Consider the following 18,467-nt stretch of genomic DNA (forward strand, 5'->3'; position numbering starts at 1 on the left):
AACACCTTAAATGTTAAATAAATGTATTTTAAAATTTCATTTTTAGTGGAACAGCATAATATGTTAAAATAATTGCTTTAAACTGTTTCCTTACTCATTTTCCAAATACAGTGCCACAATTCATGTCCTTATTATCAAGACTGAATCAGTATTTCCATTTCAGATATCTATTGACAGCGATTAAATCCCGCCATGGAAAGAGCAGCTGTAAACTGAAATTTGGCAAAGAATAAAGGGCTCAGCTCTGAAACAATAGTGATGCTGCACAATTTCACAGGATCATTCAGCTGGGCTTGAAATAGTCAAGCTTCAAGAAAACAACATGCTAAATATTTAAGGCAACACTTGGCACAAGATCCCAAATATTTTGGAGCCAATATGTTAGGAATCTTTAAAAGCAGAAACAAATACTCCAACATTTGGCAAGAAATAAAGGCCTATTAATCAACAAGTTTTTATTATATTCTGAAAGTAACTTCCCACTCAACTCTCAGATGTAAATCTGCAAAAGACTTCAACCCTCTAAATGTTAAAGCATGTGTGACCACGGAACACAGCTAGAAAGTGGCAGGCCCATCTGATGAAGTCAGTGATCATAAATAAGGGAGGAGGTGAATCAGAGACTCTAAAGTATCATGTCTAAATTAAGATAAGGAGTGTATAGATAGCTATGAACAACTCCAGATACATGCTTGCAAACAGCGCCGTTGACATCTATAATTTACATCAAATTAGCACACTACATTTCCCAACAATATCCCTCCATTATTTGGGAAACAATGAAGAAGGAAGAAAGAGAATATTCCTAAAACTTCGCAAATTACTGAAGAAAAAAAAAAAAACAGAAAACATGAGGCACATTTCCCAAAGTATTCAGATTTGCGTGTCATTCTAAGATTGGGAAAGGTCATCCATGGAAGCAATGCTGCCACCTTAAAACTCCCAGATAAGTGCAGAAGGTGACTTGGCTTTCCCAGGGCAATGCCAACAGTCTTTCCTCTGATGAATCCCCTAGAAGTACACTGTCCAATACAATAGCCACTAGCTACAGGTGGTTATTGGCCACTTGAAATGTGGGTGGTCCAAATTGAAATGCACTTGACGTTAGATGCAGTATGAAAAAAGAATGCAAAATACCAATATTTTACATTGATTACATGTTGCCTTGGGGTATGCTGGATTAAATATACTATATAGTTAAATTTATTTTATCAGTTTCCTTTTACTTTTTTAAAAAAGTAACTACTTGAGAATTTTTAATTATATATATGGTTCACATTATGGTTCTATTGGACAGTGTGTAAGCCCCCAGGGGGACATATCCCTCATTCCTTTCCACTTGAACTCTGTAAGGGCTTCAGGTATCCCATAAGGCTGTTGAGGAGCATGGCTGTTCCTGTGTCTCACAGGGCACAGCCTCTGCAGGTACAACATGGGAAGCTCCAAACTCTCTGAGCAGCAGATTGCTTTTTAGTGATTGATGCCAGGGAGTATTTGATTGACCATATGTCAACATTCAGTAACAGGGAGATAAATAAATGAGTTCTCAGGGAACAGGACTATTCATGACTTCAAGTCTTTAACCTTCATTCTAGAATTGATAGCAAAAACTAAAAAATCAAATGCAGAGCACAACATTCATAACATGGTACACCCCACTCAGAGTGAAGCTCTGCCACAGTGTAAATCACTACTTCTAGTTTATAGAGTTAACATTTTTGATCACAGAAATCTCGGAGGGTCTCATTTTTCATAAAGTAAATTTTGACTGAGTTTAGTCAGTTTTTAAGATTTAAATTCCAAAACAGCTATCTGGTTTTTAAACATCTGCATTTCAAATTTTAAAATTCAAGTCAATTCTATATCAATGTTAATCTAGTATTTAGATATACAAAATATATGCAAGTAGTTTTCAAGTAAGGCCACCAATAAGGTATTACATACTTATAAATCAAATGCAGCCAAGTAACATAAAGGGCTTCATTTCCTAAATAGACTACACAGAAAGAAAAGAATGAGCAAAAAAAAAAAAAAAAAAACTGGTAGTACTAGAATTATTTGTGATTATCTAAATTCAGTCTATTTAGTTAAGTACCCTAATGGCTTCAATTCCATAATCAAAATATTTCTATACAAATTAAATACATTAATATTAAAGCAGCCCTATTATTTAAGTCAGCAAGCTGTTAAAATCCCATAATAGAACTTAATTTTCCTTTTTATTTGTAATTTGTAAATACTTTAAAGTGAATGCTAAACAATTAATAGCAATGGTCAAAATTACAAGCAAAGAGAACACAACATTCTTAGAGAATGATTAAGAAGTAATAAAGATTATACAGAAAGGAACTTAATTATAAATGAACAGTTTTGTTCCATTCCTCCATTCATTCACTCGACAAACATTTATTTATCCTATGCCAGGTATTGTGCTATATACTGGAAACAAAATGGTGAACAAACCAAACGTGGTAGCAACCCTTGTGGAACATTCAGTTTAGCAAGGCAGTTACACACTAATCAAATAATCTGGCCCCCCAGAAGTAATGCTGGAGCTGGGGGATGAAGGAGGAGAGTTACTGTCACAAAAAGGGGAGAGAAGAGTTTTCCAGGTGGGGAAGAGCAAGTGCTATGTAGTATGATCTCCTCATAGGAGGGAACATGCCCCTCATACAGAATGTTAATTGTTAAAACCCTGAGGAAAAGGGAGGGACTGGTGCAGGGTCTGGAGCTCAGAAAGAGAGTTGGCTAGAGGTGTAAATCTGGGACTCAACTACAAAGAGAGCTGGGCCTCCAGAATACAATGCAGAGACAATCAACAGTCAAAGGTTGCTGAGAAGAAAGAATAGTATTCAAAATACAGAAGGATGACTGGGGTCAGTGGTAGAAAAGGACTACCCTTTGAGTAGCAGGAGGGCAGAGGTGGACCAGAAACACATATTAAAATTCTTAGCATTCTTTTGGTTTGTTGAATATAAAGATTTGGTGGAACCAATATCCATTGGACAATGTAGGCATGGAAACAAGGATATCTGGGTTCATCTGGGTTGGGATATTGTCAAGCAAATACATCAAAAATGCAGGAAGAGAAATCAAAAGATTCAAAAGACTCATGGTATCTAAACTGGGTAAGAAGGGAAATGAGGGAAAGAAAGGGATGATGGGTTAGTAAAAAGTAACAGGGCCAGTAAAGAGGTCAAAATACAACCACAGTGGGGGAAGGTAAACTAGCAGGTTAGACAGAGAGGAGATCCTGAAGAGTAAAGCGGCTGATGCAGTGATCAGAAATATAGCAACTACTGGGGATGCAAGGCCCAAAGGGTGACCATGGAAGTGGATGGCTTAGCGGAAGGAGACAATTTTTGGAGATAAGCAGGTTGAAGATTAAATGTGGCCTGTGTGAGCCTAGTCAGGGGAGTCAGGGGCTTCCTTTCTCTCTGCCTTATATCTTAACTCTTTACTCAAGCTGACAACATCCCTGCCCATCCCCCAAATACATGAGCTGTGAGGAGATAATAATGACATATTTGGCAGAGCTACAAAAGAGGTGGTGCCGCAGGAAAGGACAGGTCTCAGTGAAGTCAGCAGGTGAAGAGCTTTTCAGGGTGATGGAGATGATACAGCAGAGCACACGATTATGGTGCAACAGTTCCTCGGAGCACAGGGGAAGTTTGAAAGGTGGGGAAGGAAGGACTCTGCATTGCAGCAGAGAAGGAATGACCATTAAAGAGCTGATGGTACCGTAGAAGACAGATAGTAGGGAGATGAGTTGATCAATACAGTGGAGGACAGATGGTAGTGGGATCAGAGTTGATCAATATAAGCAGAGATGGCAGTTTTAAAGTAAAAAGTTATTTTGGGAAAAATGCACAGAGATCCAAGTAACCAGAAATAAATTACTTGGCTGAGGTGGTGGTAGGGAGATACCATGGTCTCTGCTATACAGGCTGGATGCCAGATATAATGCAGGATTTCTCAACCTCAGTGAAATTAACATCTGGGGCCAGATCCTTATTTGTGATGGGGACTTGCAGTGCATATTATAAGGTGCTTAACAGGATCCCTAGCATCTATTGACTAGATGCTAGTAGCACCTCCAACCCCAGGGACTACCAAAAATGTTGCCAGATGTTGCACGATGTACCCTACTGAGAATCATTGATCTAAAGCAATGGACTTGGCACTATACAGCTCTAGCAATGCCTCCCTCCATTTCTGAACATAGTCTTGGAACTGGTCAACTCTAATAGCTTCAGAGTAGTGGAAGAAAGCTGGTCCCATTATTTCAGAGACATACCCAATTCTTAATAAAAAGAAAGTATTTCCTATGTTTCACACCTCTCTTATTCTTTGCTCTGAAGATCCTTTTGACTGTTTCTTCAGAGGATAATGAAGACTTGCCTCCACCGAGAATATTAAAAAAAAAAAAAAGTATCCTATGTTTTCTTATCGACTGCACCCTCAATTTTAGGAATATGCCAAGTTCCTTCCTGATCCAGAACATTTCCCCATATCATCCCATGCTTAAGATCTCAGATTATAGAGCCTTCTACAGGAAGACACTTTCTCACTCTATCAACCCTGTACCCTTCCTTCAAAGCACTTTTCACAATTATATTTGCATTGCTACTGGGTGTGATTTGCTTAATATCTGTTTCCCCCATAGAATATACATTTTATGAGGGCAGGAACCTTATCTGTTTTATTCACTGCTGGGTTCTCTGCATCAAGTAAAGTGTGTGGCTCAATAAATATCTATTAAATAAATGAATTATTATAAGAAAATGTTGAGTGTTTTGAGAATATGTATCACATTCCCCAAAGTGACTGCTGTAAAGGGGATGATAGTCATATAGAAGTAGTTTTCTGATTCTTTTTAAATCATATACCTTTATAGAAGTATATTTTTTTTTAGATATCCCAAATAAGAAAAGGATAATAAGTAGTATCATTCAAAGAACCATGAAAGGTACCTGGGTATGACAAGTAAATAAGATCACAGTGGTTAACCCGTGTGCTACAATACTAAACTCACACACACTCTGACTGGTTTGCTTAATTCCTTTAAATATGTGTTGAGTACTGGGATGCTCAGCCCTGGGATGTGCAGTGTGACTATTTCAAGGCTCAAACACCAAACAAGGAAGCTCCTATAGGGCCAACCTCAGGCAGCGTTCAGACGGCATTCTCCAGCTGGGCTCCTCAGGATCTCAGCCTTAGCAGTTTGCAAGCATTCCAGCTGAATAAAAAGACAAGAAAAAAAAAAAAAGCACAGTGAGCTAAAGGCCAAAAAACATCCTCTGGGCCTTCATAATACGTATGCTTTAGAGCCCCAAGGAGCCATCTGGGGGAGTTTCATAGTCAAGATTCAACATTTCGACTAATGCTCTTTAATAAGCAATGGTTCAAGATGTCTTTAAGTTTTTTCACTTCACTGGAACTTCAGGGAGTAAGTAGTAAAATGTGACTGAGAACCAACAATACCTAAATTAAGAGTTACAGTAATAAATTAAAATATCAGATGGCCAAAGGGAAAAAATAAGATTTGATAAAATAAAGCTACAAAGTCTTAACCATAGATACTAGCTGACTTGTCCTTTATAGCAATTTTACTTTTCTTCCATACCTGAATATTAGTGAAATTAGGTTAAAATCAAGTATGTTGGGATCCCTGGGTGGCACAGCGGTTTGGCGCCTGCCTTTGGCCTGGGGCGTGATCCTGGAGACCCGGGATCGAATCCCACATCGGGCTCCCGGTGCATGGAGCCTGCTTCTCCCTCTGCCTGTGTCTCTGTCTCTCTCTGTGTGACTATCATGAATAAATAAATAAAATCTTTAAAAAAAAAAAAAATCAAGTATGTTGAGCAACCCGAGTGGCTCAGTGGTTTACTGCCAACTTCAGCCCAGGGCCTGATCCTGGAGATCCGGGATAGAGTCCCACATCAGGCTCCCTGCATGGAGCCTGCTTCTCCCTCTGCATGTGTCTCTGCCTCTCTCTCTGTGTGTCTCATGAATAAAAAATAAAATCTTTAAAAAAATCAAGTATGTCTTGGCTAAGAATCTACAGAAAGATAATTTTAAGTACTTTGAGTATCTTTTTTTTTAAGATTTATTTATTTTAGGGGGGAGGAGCAGGAGAGAGAGAGAGTCTTGAGTAGACTTGGCACTGAGCACAAAGCTTCATGTAGGGCTCAATCTCATGACCCTGAGATCACGAAACAAAGGCTTAACTGTGCCATCTGGGTGTCCCCAGAAAGATAATTTTCTATTCAAGGAGCAGATTTCTGAAAATTAGATGAAAAAAATTAGAGAGAGAAAGGATGAAAATTTGTAGGAAATGGAAAACAGATTCTTAGAGGAGCTTTAAGATTAGAATAACTATAAATATACGATAGAATAAAGTTGTCAGGCTTGAAATAGCTCCTTGGCTGTATACTCTCTTAATCCCACTTCCCACCTCAAAGTCCCCCTTCCAGTCCCCCTCCCAACCTTTGTGATCAATCACTGATGTAACTCTAAACAAAAAAGTAAATTATTGGGATCCCTGGGTGGCTCAGCGGTTTAGCACCTGCCTTTGGTCCAGGGCATGATTCTGGAGACCCAGGATCGAGTCCCTCGTCGGGCTCCCTGCATGGAGCCTGCTTCTCTCTCCCTCTGCCTGTGTCTCTGCCTCTCTGTGTGTGTGTGTGTGTGTGTCTCTCATGAATAACTAAAATCTTAAAAAAAAAGTAAATTATTTGAATAATCTGGAACATGGTCCACGACTATGCTTTACAACTCTCACTAGTGGGTCTAGCTCCTGTTTTCTAATACACTCAAGTGGCAAAATTAATTCTATTCTGGATAATCTTAAACAGGCTCCCTTCTGTCTCAATTTTATTTTGCAAAGTGTAACTGTGAAAACACTTAAGAAAGTAATATATTAAACTGCACCTATTTCTGTTGATTTGTATAAAAGAGAGCGAGCTATGATTTCTAACCTAACTAAAATACAGTATTTGCTACATTCTATGTAAACCTGCAGCTGGTATGGCTGTATAGTAATTCATGTGGATATATCAAAATCTCTTTAAGTATTTCATTGTTCTTGAACATTAGGTTGTTTTGAACATTTTCATATAATTATATTTTTTATTTCTGGTTTTCTTTAATTATTGAAAATAGGATGTCTAGGCTTTCATGTATTTCTAATTTAAGTTTTGACAATCCCCAAAATGAGTATCATTTTCAGTTGATCCAGTATGACTGGGCAGTATGGAGACTCAGAATAATTCAAGGCACGTTGTTTAATTAGCTGAGAGACTTTCCTAGCAACCTACCACTGCTACAGTTTCTTTCCAGAATCTGGGTTATAAACTCCAGGCTCTCACAGGCTAACACAAACACAAACAGAGATGGACACTTGAACTTTAAAATGGCAAAAGAACATTTATTATTACAGAGAGATATAAAAAAAACCCTTATCTTTCTGAAAGTCTTGTAAATGTACCCAATAACTGGACAAATGGAGAACAAGAATCCTAAAAGTTAAAATAATCCAAAATTAAAGAACACATTTAAGTTGATATTTTTCAGACATTCCAAACATAATTAGAAATCATAAGATAGATTAAATTCCCTTGCTGTTTGGAGACCAACTCACTGAATTAGCTCTCCTCAGAAATTATCTAATTAGGGGTGCCTGGGGGGCTAGGTCAGTTAAGGATCCAACTCTTAATCTCAGCTCAGGTCTTGATCTCCAGGTTGTCAGTTCAAGACCTGTGTTGGCAGAACATGAGAGACACTTAACTCTGGGAAACAAATGAGGGGTGGCTGAAAGGGAGGAGGGCAGGGGGGGTTGGGGTGATTGGGTGACGGGCACTGAGGGGAGCACGTGACGGGATGAGCACTGGGTATTATGCTATGTGTTGGTAAATTGAACTCCAATAAAAAAATATATACAAAAAAGAAGAAAGAAAGAAGAAAGAAAGAAAGAAGAAAGAAAGAAAGAAAGAAAGAAAGAAAGAAAGAAAGAAGAAAGAAAAAGAAAAGAGAAAAGAAAAAAAAGAAAAGAAAAGAAAAGAGAAAGAAAGGACAGACCTGTGTTGGGCTCCATGCATGGTGTGAAGCCTACTTAAAAAATAAAAATAAAAAATAAAATAAATTACCTAATTAGAACATTCTATGTCCTACAAAGTTTAGTGAAATGGACACCATTTTAAAGGCGAATTAAAGGGAACCTGGGTGGCTCAGGGGTTGAGCCTCTGCCTTCAGCTGAGGATGTGATCCTGGGGTTCCAAGATTGAGTCCCACATGGGGCTCCCTGCATGGAGCCTGCTTCTCCCTCTGCCTAAGTCTCTGCCTCTCTCCTTCTTTGTCTCTCATGAATAAGTAAGTAAACTCTTTAATAAATAAATATATAAAGGTGAATTAAAATAAGATAAAGGATGAATCGCCTCTGAAAGGTTTATTATTATTTATATTTACTATTTTTGCTATATGTTATTTACTATTTACCATATATACTTTTATATAAATTGTGTCCTTGAATTATAATCTTGGTTTTTGTATACGTAACACTTGTTTTTATATTTTAAGTCTATTAGCTATACTTTATATTTTAAGTTTCCCTTACTTGAAGTGTCTACTTCACTCAGCCAGAGCTCTATCTCTCCTCCTGCTCACTTCCACTTTTCCTGTGGGTGGTTGGGGGGTGGGGAGGGGATGTGGATTTCTTCCTAAATCAGGACACTTAGCTCTTCTCATAAGCCCAAGGAGATCCCTGCCAGTCTCCCACCTTTCCCTTCCTCAGAATCCAGAAATGGATTCAGGGCTGGACCACCCGGGCAGGGCTCCAGGAGCAGACCGATAAGAAGAAAGGCTAGAATGGCTCTCCAAGCATCTAGCTCTCAGGGGTGCTCACAGCCCATTAGAGATACAATCACACAAGCCCAAAGGGTAGTGCCATATGGAGTTGAAAACAAATGAGGTAGTTCTTTTTCTGTGAATTAAGAATAATTACATTCAAAGTCCCTTTCAGTGGAGACCATCTAAAACTTTCTGAGCCCAAGGGAACATAGGACCGGGCTATTCTATGAGTTCTAGAATGTATTCATCTCAGCCTCCCATATGCATGATCCCAAAACTATAAAGGTTAACTCATTCCCCTCCACAAATTAGCCTTTGTGAACACCTATGTAAGAAGCATGAGACTCTAATCTCTCTACTTCCACTTGGGGCAGAATGTTCCTCCCGGTCTTGCCTCACTTTAGAGACCAGTACTCCTGAGGTCCGATATCTGCTCCCTTGGCTCACCTGTTCCCTAAACAGGGTCCACACAGGTGTCCACCTCGAGTCCTGGGCATCCACCAGATAGCCCAAGATCAAATTAAAGCCCTGGGGAATAACTCCCATCATCAGTGCTGTAACTTTAGGATAGAATTCAGATGCAGCTTGCTGAAAAATACTCCCAAAATTTTGGAAAATTTTTTGACTGATTCATAAAATAAATATTTATTGAAAAACTACTTTTTTATGTAAGACCCAGAGCTGAGTTCCTAGGATACAACAGCTAATACATGAGTTCCTCCTTTCATAGGGCTGACAGTGGGCCATGGTGGACAGCAAGGAGTGGCTTGAGGGTTAAACACTCTCACAGTCATCACTGATCTCTTCTCAAAGCCATACCAAGTAAGCACATCACCCAGAGCATAGCATGGTTGCTTCACAAACACAGCCTCAAGACCAACATCTAGCCTTTTCCTTCTAAACAAAAGGCTTCCTTCAGTCCCATCCTGGCCACTGACAGGGCCCATATAATTCATTCTTTAATCATAATTGTGATCAATGCAATGGACACTAAGCACAGTTTCCTCATCCTAAAAACAGGATCACCTACTTCATACTATTATTGTGAGGATTGAACAAATTAAAATTCTCAGAAGCTACCTGCCACATGATGTTAGCTATTATATTATTGTGGTTTTATTGTTCTAATTAACTATTGTAGTTTTTTTTTAGAGATTTTATTTATTTATTTAAGAGAGAGAGAGAGGAAGAGAGAACACAAGCAGGGAGAGCAGGAGAGAGAGAGAAGCAGGTTCCCTGCTAAGCAGGGAGCCCAATGCAAGGCTCTATCCCAGGACCCTGGTCATGATCTGAACCAAAGACAGATGCTTAACTGACTGAGCCACCCAGGCACCCAGAGGACTTGGCCCATCCTGTGTAATCAGGAAAGGGATTTCTCTGAGGATGGAACATCTGAGCTGATCTCTAAAAGATAATTGTTGGGGTGCCTGGGTGGCTCAGCGGTTGGGCATCTGCCTTTGGTTCAGGGCGTGATCCTGAAGTCCCTGGATCAAGTTCCGCATCGCATCGGGCTCCCTGCATGGAGCCTGCTTCTCTCTTTGCCTATGTATCTGCCTCTGTGTGTGTGTGTGTGTCTCTCATGAATAAATAGAATCATAAATAAATAAACAAATATATATATATAAACAAATATATATATATATTAAATATAATATATATATATATATTACCTGGAGGAGAGGTAGGTAGGGGGAAGAGTTGTTGAGAAGTATCCTGGGGAGAGTCAACAGCCTCTGCAAAGGTCCTAAGACAGAAAGAAACAGGGGCCTATTAGAGGCCAGAGGGCAGATCACACAAACAGTATTAAGAATATTGGTCTCAGGGTACCTGGCTGGCTCAGCTGGTGGAGCTTGCAACTCTTAATCTCAGGGTCATGAGTTTGAGCCACACATTGAGCAGAAAAATTACTTAAAAAAACAAAAAGAAAAAGTAGTATTGGTCTCTATCCTTGAAGCAGTGGGAGTCCACAAAAGGTTTTAAAGCAAGAGACTGGTATGATAAGATTTGCATAAACAGATCGGTCTGGCTGTGGTTTGAAGGTTACTGGAAAGGTGCCAGAGTTCCCAAAGGAACAAAAGGGAACCTCCTACTCTTTAGCCCACTCTGTAAGTGTAATCACCAGTTCACACAATCAACCTCTCCCCAACATCCAGACCCCTCTAGTTTCATGTCTGAGGAATTGCATCTACTTGCCCTCATCAGATATTATCCTGATTAAACATGCCAAGTACTTGTCTCCTGGGCCTTACACATGGCTGGCACTAACTCATTGGTTGGCTGACCTTGAATTCCCTGTTCTTGTGGGCTCAACTCTCCCCTTCAGTGATTGGTAAGTTCAATGGTGGTACATAAGGAGAAACCTTAAGGTAAGGAGAAAGAAAGACCAAGTGTCAAGTTCCTTATCTCACTCAACCCCAATCAGTCTCCTCATGTGCATGAACCTAATACTTTTGTAGACAGCTGGTACTATGCATGTCCAGCCTCCCACAAGGTTCTGTTGGCAATCAAACACCTCCCACCCCTAGGCCTTAGCTGACCGGTCTAAGAGACTGGGCCTAACCCAAGTTGAGCTAATCAGAACCCTTCTCTGGGATTTAGAATTGGAACCACCAGTCTCCACACCAGTTGGGCTGCTCACTTGCAAATAGAAAACAATACAGGAAATGATATTGGTGGTTATTTTTATACTAATCTTATCTCTACTTAAAATTTTGACATTTTGCTTATCATCAACTTTGAAACACTGCATTAAGATATTATTTACTTTGAGAAGACGTGGTATATACATATACAAAGCTATATTATTACTCAGCCATAGAAAAGAATGAGATCTTACCATTTGCGATGAGGTAGAAGGAGCTAGGGAGTATTATGCTAAGTGAAGTAAGTCAGTCAGAGAAAGACAAATACCACATGATTTCACTCATATGTATTATTTAAGAAACAAAACAAATGAGCATAGGGAAAGGGGGGTGCGGCAAACCAAGAGACTCTTTTTTTTTTTAATTTATTTCTTATTGGTGTTCAATTTACTAACATACAGAATAACCCCCAGTGCCCGTCACCCATTCACTCCCACCCCCCGCCCTTCTCCCCTTCTACCACCTCTAGTTCGTTTCCCAGAGTTAGCAGTCTTTACGTTCTGTCTCCCTTTCTGATATTTCCCACACATTTCTTCTCCCTTCCCTTATATTCCCTTTCACTATTATTTATATTCCCCAAATGAATGAGAACATATAATGTTTGTCCTTCTCCAACTGACTTATTTCACTCAGCATAATACCCTCCAGTTCCATCCACGTTGAAGCAAATGGTGGGTATTTGTCATTTCTAATAGCTGAGTAATATTCCATTGTATACATAAACCACATCTTCTTTATCCATTCATCTTTCGTTGGACACCGAGGCTCCTTCCACAGTTTGGCTATTGTGGACATTGCTGCTATAAACATCGGGGTGCAGGTGTCCCGGCGTTTCATTGCATTTGTATCTTTGGGGTAAATCCCCAACAGTGCAATTGCTGGGTCGTAGGGCAGGTATATTTTTAACTGTTTGAGGAAACTCCACACAGTTTTCCAGAGTGGCTGCACCAGTTCACATTCCCACCAACAGTGTAAGAGGGTTCCCTTTTCTCCGCATCCTCTCCAACATTTGTTGTTTCCTGCCTTGTTAATTTTCCCCATTCTCACTGGTGTGAGGTGGTATCTCATTGTGGTTTTGATTTGTATTTCCCTGATGGCAAGTGATGCAGAGCATTTTCTCATATGCATGTTGGCCATGTCTATGTCTTCCTCTGTGAGATTTCTGTTCATGTCTTTTGCCCATTTCATGATTGGATTGTTTGTTTCTTTGGTGTTGAGTTTAATAAGTTCTTTATAGATCTAAACCAAGAGACTCTTAACTCTCTTAACTATTGAGAACAAACCAGTGGTTACCAGAGGGGAGGCGGGTGGAGGGATCAGTAAAATAGGTGATGGGGATGAAGGAGTGCACTTGTGATGAACACCAGGTTCTGTATATAAGTGCTGAATCACTAAATTGTATACCTGAAATTAATATTATTTTGCATGTTAAATAACTGGAATTTAAATAAAAACTTTAAAATATACAAATTAACATATGAACCTTTAGGGGGATATTGCATAACAGGGAATTCAAGGTCAGCCAACCAGTGAGTTAGTGCCAGCCATGTATATATAAAAATATACATTAAAAAAATTCATATATGATAGATTGTACTTGATTAAAAGTTGAAGAATATTAATGTCTTATTGAGACCACAATTAAATAATCTTTTAATCTATATGAATCTCATTTAACTATGTGAAAGTAAGATGTATGCCTATTTTATAGAATTTAACATTTTTATCTACTTAGCAAAGGTTGAAGCTGAAAAAATGATTTATCAGGTGAAATAATTCAACCAGATGTTGGTAGAACTGAATAAAATGCTGCACAAACTTAAAAATACATATACTGTTTACCTTGATCATAGAGTTTTCTAGTACTCTCTTAAATTCGGCACCTCACCTGTCTCACCTTAGTCTCAGCTCTGTTTTCTGCCATGTGGATTAAGGACACCAAGAAAGTAATTATGCAGGGAAAAGAAACAGGTATACAGAGAGAAAGAGACAAGAGATGCAGAGAGGACATTTTGGATCTTCCATGTGCACCTCCCTCGGGGGTTCCTAAAACAACCTAGATCCTCGTAACAAATTCCTTGTTTATTTAAGCTAACTCAACTGAGGGTTAAAAGATTCCTAAGAAATGCAATTAAGGTCCTACATAAGATTTTGTTTGGGAAAAAAGAGAGAGACTTTGTTGCTTCAAAAACACATGGAGACACATACTCATTTATTTTGAGTTTATCAAAAAACCTGACCATCATTTAAATTTTAGCTATTGCTTCTAGGGGAAAATGCACTCCAAGAACTCCCAGAAACCAGGTTTAGATAACTAATGTACATATTTTTATGACATTTAATGCTGTTTCCTCCACCTTCTTTAAAAGGCCAAGCTCCTCAAGACTCAGTTTTAACTCGTTTTCCACACAAATTCATTATATGAGGAGGAAGCAAATGCTATTTATGCCTGTGGCTTAGTGGTCAACCACTGAATATATAAAAATATCATTTTGGTAAAGAGAATTTACTGACGTCACTAAGTATCATTTAAAAGCATGAAATAAAAAAAATAAAAGCATGAAATATATTTATAAAAATAGTTAAGAAAACATGTATTTAAATTTTCAGTAACTTTTGATCAGTTTCCTGGCTCAGCTTAATGAACTTGGAAAAGAAAGAAGGGAATTTTTCTGCAGCATAATTAGTATAAAGACACAAGGCAGATACAGTGCTTATCATTGTAGAGATTAGCTGTGATACTACTTAAAACATGCAACGTCCCCCAAAAGACTAGTAACACAAATTTCAGTCTTTGCAGTTAAAAATACAACCAAATAAATGCAGCATGGAAACACAAAATAAAACAAATATTTTATAAAATGGAGCCACATTCATATATCAATCAACTTGATGCCATGTTACCAAGGGCTACTTAACCTTTTTCAAGACTCAATTTTGTCATTTTCTAAAAATACAGATAATGCCACCTTATCACAGGGCTGTTATAATGCATGGCACATATCTAGTTCAAAGACTGATAAATCACAGGGTCTCAATAAACATCAATGTGTCTCCCTTTATTATACATACAAATATGACTCACATAGTAAATTGCTCAGATGACAGGTATGTGGGTGAATTTTTACTTTTGTTTCATTTCTTGATAATGTAGTTTACATGCTAAGTACTGAATTTTTTTTAATGCCAAAAATACATATAGCAGCAATCTTCTCAAGAACATTCTGCAGTTTGGGATGATTCAGGGCCCCACTCCAAGCTCTCTAGCAGATGCCTGCATTCACCCCAGGAAACGCAGCAAACGCTTTTCAAAACTACAGCAATTCTTTGACATATCAAAATTATTCACTGGCCTCACCCCTAGAAAATGTTTGTTGAGGAATCCCCTCTTTTACTGGTGAGTTCCTTTTCAAATATAATCTGCTTGGTACACAGGATTGATAAGGTTAAACCTTTATAGTTTTACTTTCATTAAAATGTTTCAAGGCTGCCAGAGTTTTGTTTAGATTTTTTTTTGAAGTGAACTTTGAAAATACAGTATTTTCAAAGGAAAAAAAATTTTTTTAAACCATAATTGTGTGAAAAAGAAAGGAAAAAAAAGTATCTTATAGGTTATATGCAAAAGAAAGACCAGGAAGCCTAATATAAGTTAATATAATCAACAAACATAAGATATTAAAAATTAAGCTGCTTTACTTACACCAATTAGGTGTACATGCAAAGAAAGAAAGCCTCGATGAACTAGGGTATATGAACTAATCTAGGTATATAATCAACAAACCAAACTAAAAATTAAACTACCTTAATTACACCAATTAAGTGTAATTAAGATGTACATCAATCCTATAAGAAGTTTATTCTTGCTATTACTGTAAATTTAATAATATTTTAGTACTATGCTTTTAAAAATATTTGATGATTTTAGGGCACTGGGTGGCTCAGTCAGTAAAGCGTCTGCCTTCGGCTCAGGTCATGATCTCAGGTCCTGGGATCAAACCCTGTGGGATGCTTCCTGCTCAGTGGGGAGCCTGCTTCTCCCTCTCCCTCTGCCCCTCCACCCTGCTCATGCTGCTTCTCAGATAAATGAAAATAAATCCTAATAAAAAAAGTAAGAATACCTGATGATTTTTAAAGATATTATTTTTGATCCTAGTAGTTTATAGTAATTAAAGGGAAGTATCACTAGAATTTTTAAGGGGGGAGGAGGGGCAAAGGGAGAGCGAGAGAGAATCTTAAGTGGGCTCCACACCCAGCATGGGGCCCGAATTGGGGCTGTATCACAAAACCTTGAGATCATGACCTGAGCCAAAATCAAGAGTTGGAGGCTTATCCGACTAAGCCATCTAGGTGCCCCTCACCAGCTTTTAGGCAGGCAGAAGTAAGATGCAAGAGACACAGAAGGTGATTTACAGGAAGAAAGCCAAGAGATTAAAAGGGTATAAGAATTACAGGTATAAGTTTCTACTATGAAAAACTAGTTACACTAGATGATTCTTCAAAAAGCTGAACAGCTGGTCAACAAATTATATCAAGTTAATGTCTTAAAAGGAAATGTTACTTCTAAGCATAAAAGAATAAGGACACGTGCAACAATCCCAATCAGTATTTTATTAATATATTACATATGGTGATAATTTATCTTTAATTCTTATTATTTCACAAATTGGTATATTTTTAATACCAGTACATTAATATGTTTTCACACCAGTACATCACTGTGTGGTATCTCATAAAAGATATTAGGTATCCCTTTAGTCTGAAAGGCAAACATTTAAGGGTACCCCACTGGCATACTTTCCTATAGAGAATATTCACTCATGAAAATTAACAAGGATGTTTGCCCTTTCAGAGAGTAAAGATAGTAAGCTCTCCCTCCAATAAAAATAAGTGAGATGACTTAACTTTAACAGAAAAGGCCCAAAGTGTGATTAAAGTACAGTTCACTACCTAAATAGAAATTTAGGCCAAAAGAACAAAATTGCCCCGTTCTTTAAAAATCTTACAACTCTTTGAATATATAAAATAAAAGATTTGGGGATCCCTGGGTGGCTCAGTGGTTTAGCACCTGCCTTCAGCCCAGGGCGTGATCCTGGAGTCCTAGGATTGAGTCCCACGTCAGGATCCCTGCATGGAGCCTGCTTCTCCCTCTGCCTGTGTCTCTGCCTCTCTCTCTCTCTCTCTCTCTCATGAATAAATAAATAAAATATTTTTTAAAAATAAAACTTTAAAAATTAAAAAAATAAAAGATTTAATCATTCAGAACATAGGCCTGAGAGCATAACTTTAAGACCTTTCTATTATGGGATCCCTGGGTGGCGCAGCGGTTTGGCGCCTGCCTTTGGCCCAGGGTGTGATCCTGGAGACTCAGGATCGAATCCCACATCGGGCTCCCGGTGCTTGGAGCCTGCTTCTCCCTCTGCCTGTGTCTCTGCCTCTCTCTCTCTCTCCGTGTGACTATCATGAATAAATAAATTAAAAAAAAAAAAAAAAGAAAGAAAAAAAAAAAAAGACTTTTCTATTAAACAATTTCTTTTGAACTTTTAATTAAAAATAATTCGAGGGGTGCCTGGGTGGTTCAGTTGGTTAAGTGTCTGTCTTCAACTAGGTCATGATGTCCAGGTCCTCGGTTTGAGCCCTGTGTCAGGCTCCCTGCTCTCGGGGAGTCTGTTTCTCCCTCTCCATCTGCCCCTTCTCACACTCATGCTCTCTGTCTCTCTCAAATAAATAACTAAAATATTCAAAAATAAATAAATACATAAATAAAAATAATTCAAAATAATAACCACTTTGCCTACCACCATGAGCCAAAAGCTTTCTTTGACTGCTCTTATACTCTGATGTACTTTACATGCATGATCTCATTTAATCCTGACAACAACTTTATGTGGATGATATTATCACTGTCCCTTTATTGACAAGAAACCTGGGGGCAGGGAATAAACAACTGACTCAAAGTGAAAGGACTAGGAAGGAACTGATAGTGTTGGGGATTAAAACCTAGTCTGTGTGACTCCAAAGCTTAGAGTCTTAATTATTCTGCTCTGCTCCCACACCTTATCAAAAACCATAAAAATACTGCTTTTACAGACGTATCTAAGATTTTATGAAAATTATAGAAAAAAGATAATCAGCATGTTCTTCTTAATACTCTAAGACAGGACTATGTATATACAATAAAGTGAGTTATAATCCTATGAGAGAGAGGAAGAAAGTTAAATTATCTCTTGCAGATGGATCTCACCAAAGGTTGCCAGGATATACAGACAACCAGTGTAAACTGGCCCAGCACAATAATCCCAGATAAATAGATATTTATAATGGGAGAGAGCAAAGTCTATAAACTATGGGACCCATAGAATCATCAACTGTTTTAAATAAGATGACAGACATGTAACCACACCTCTAATAGGAAAGGAGAGTCAATATCCATGAAATCTGTGAAGGCACATGGAGTACCGCTTCCAGGTCTTCTACACTATCTAATGTTTACAGATTTGAAAGCAAAGCATCTACTATAGTGCTTGGTACACAGTGGTACTCAATCAACATTAGTTTGACTCTCCTTCTCTGCCTCCTAGATGGAAATATCCTGGATAGAGGGCACATTCTGCAAAAGTGCAGATAAGACATAGCTGGGAGAAACGTGTTGGATGACACAGTCAGCCTCAGGTAGAATCTGACAAGATGAGGTTCACAGGGATCAAGAAATGTTTCTGGAATTCATTAAAAAAAATAATTATCAGAACAGAGGAAGGACAGCTCAAGAGTCACATGAGGAATTTGTACAACTATGAAGCATTGTCAAAAGAGCATGAGCTAGAAGACAATCCATTAATATTTTCAACATATAAAGTATTAATACATCAATAAGGAAAAGATGAAAAACCCTATAAATAAAGGACAAGAGCATAAATAGGCAAATCCCCCAAAGTGGAGATATAAAGGAACATTAAACATATAAATGTTCTCTCAGGTTAT

General features: G+C 38.3%; 1 protein-coding gene across 11 annotated transcripts in view; it reads right to left on the reverse strand.

Moving 5' to 3' along the window:
• Positions 1–18,467, reverse strand: part of KLHL32 (kelch like family member 32) — a 234,664-nt gene that overhangs the window by 181,555 nt on the left and 34,642 nt on the right. For 10 of the 11 annotated variants that reach the window (XM_077903016.1, XM_077903015.1, XM_077903011.1 and 7 more), the window contains exons 2-3: positions 10,518–10,591; positions 5,164–5,239 (exon numbers count right to left, since the gene is read on the reverse strand). In XM_077903016.1, coding sequence (XP_077759142.1) covers positions 5,164–5,186 — 23 coding nt within the window. In that variant the 5' untranslated portion in view covers positions 5,187–5,239; positions 10,518–10,591. The remainder of the gene's footprint in view (positions 1–5,163; positions 5,240–10,517; positions 10,592–18,467) is intronic. The other variant, XM_077903008.1, reaches the window with a different exon arrangement.

Source organism: Canis aureus, chromosome 7 (assembly GCF_053574225.1).
Source record: "Canis aureus isolate CA01 chromosome 7, VMU_Caureus_v.1.0, whole genome shotgun sequence".
Classification (NCBI taxonomy): Eukaryota; Metazoa; Chordata; class Mammalia; order Carnivora; family Canidae; genus Canis; species Canis aureus.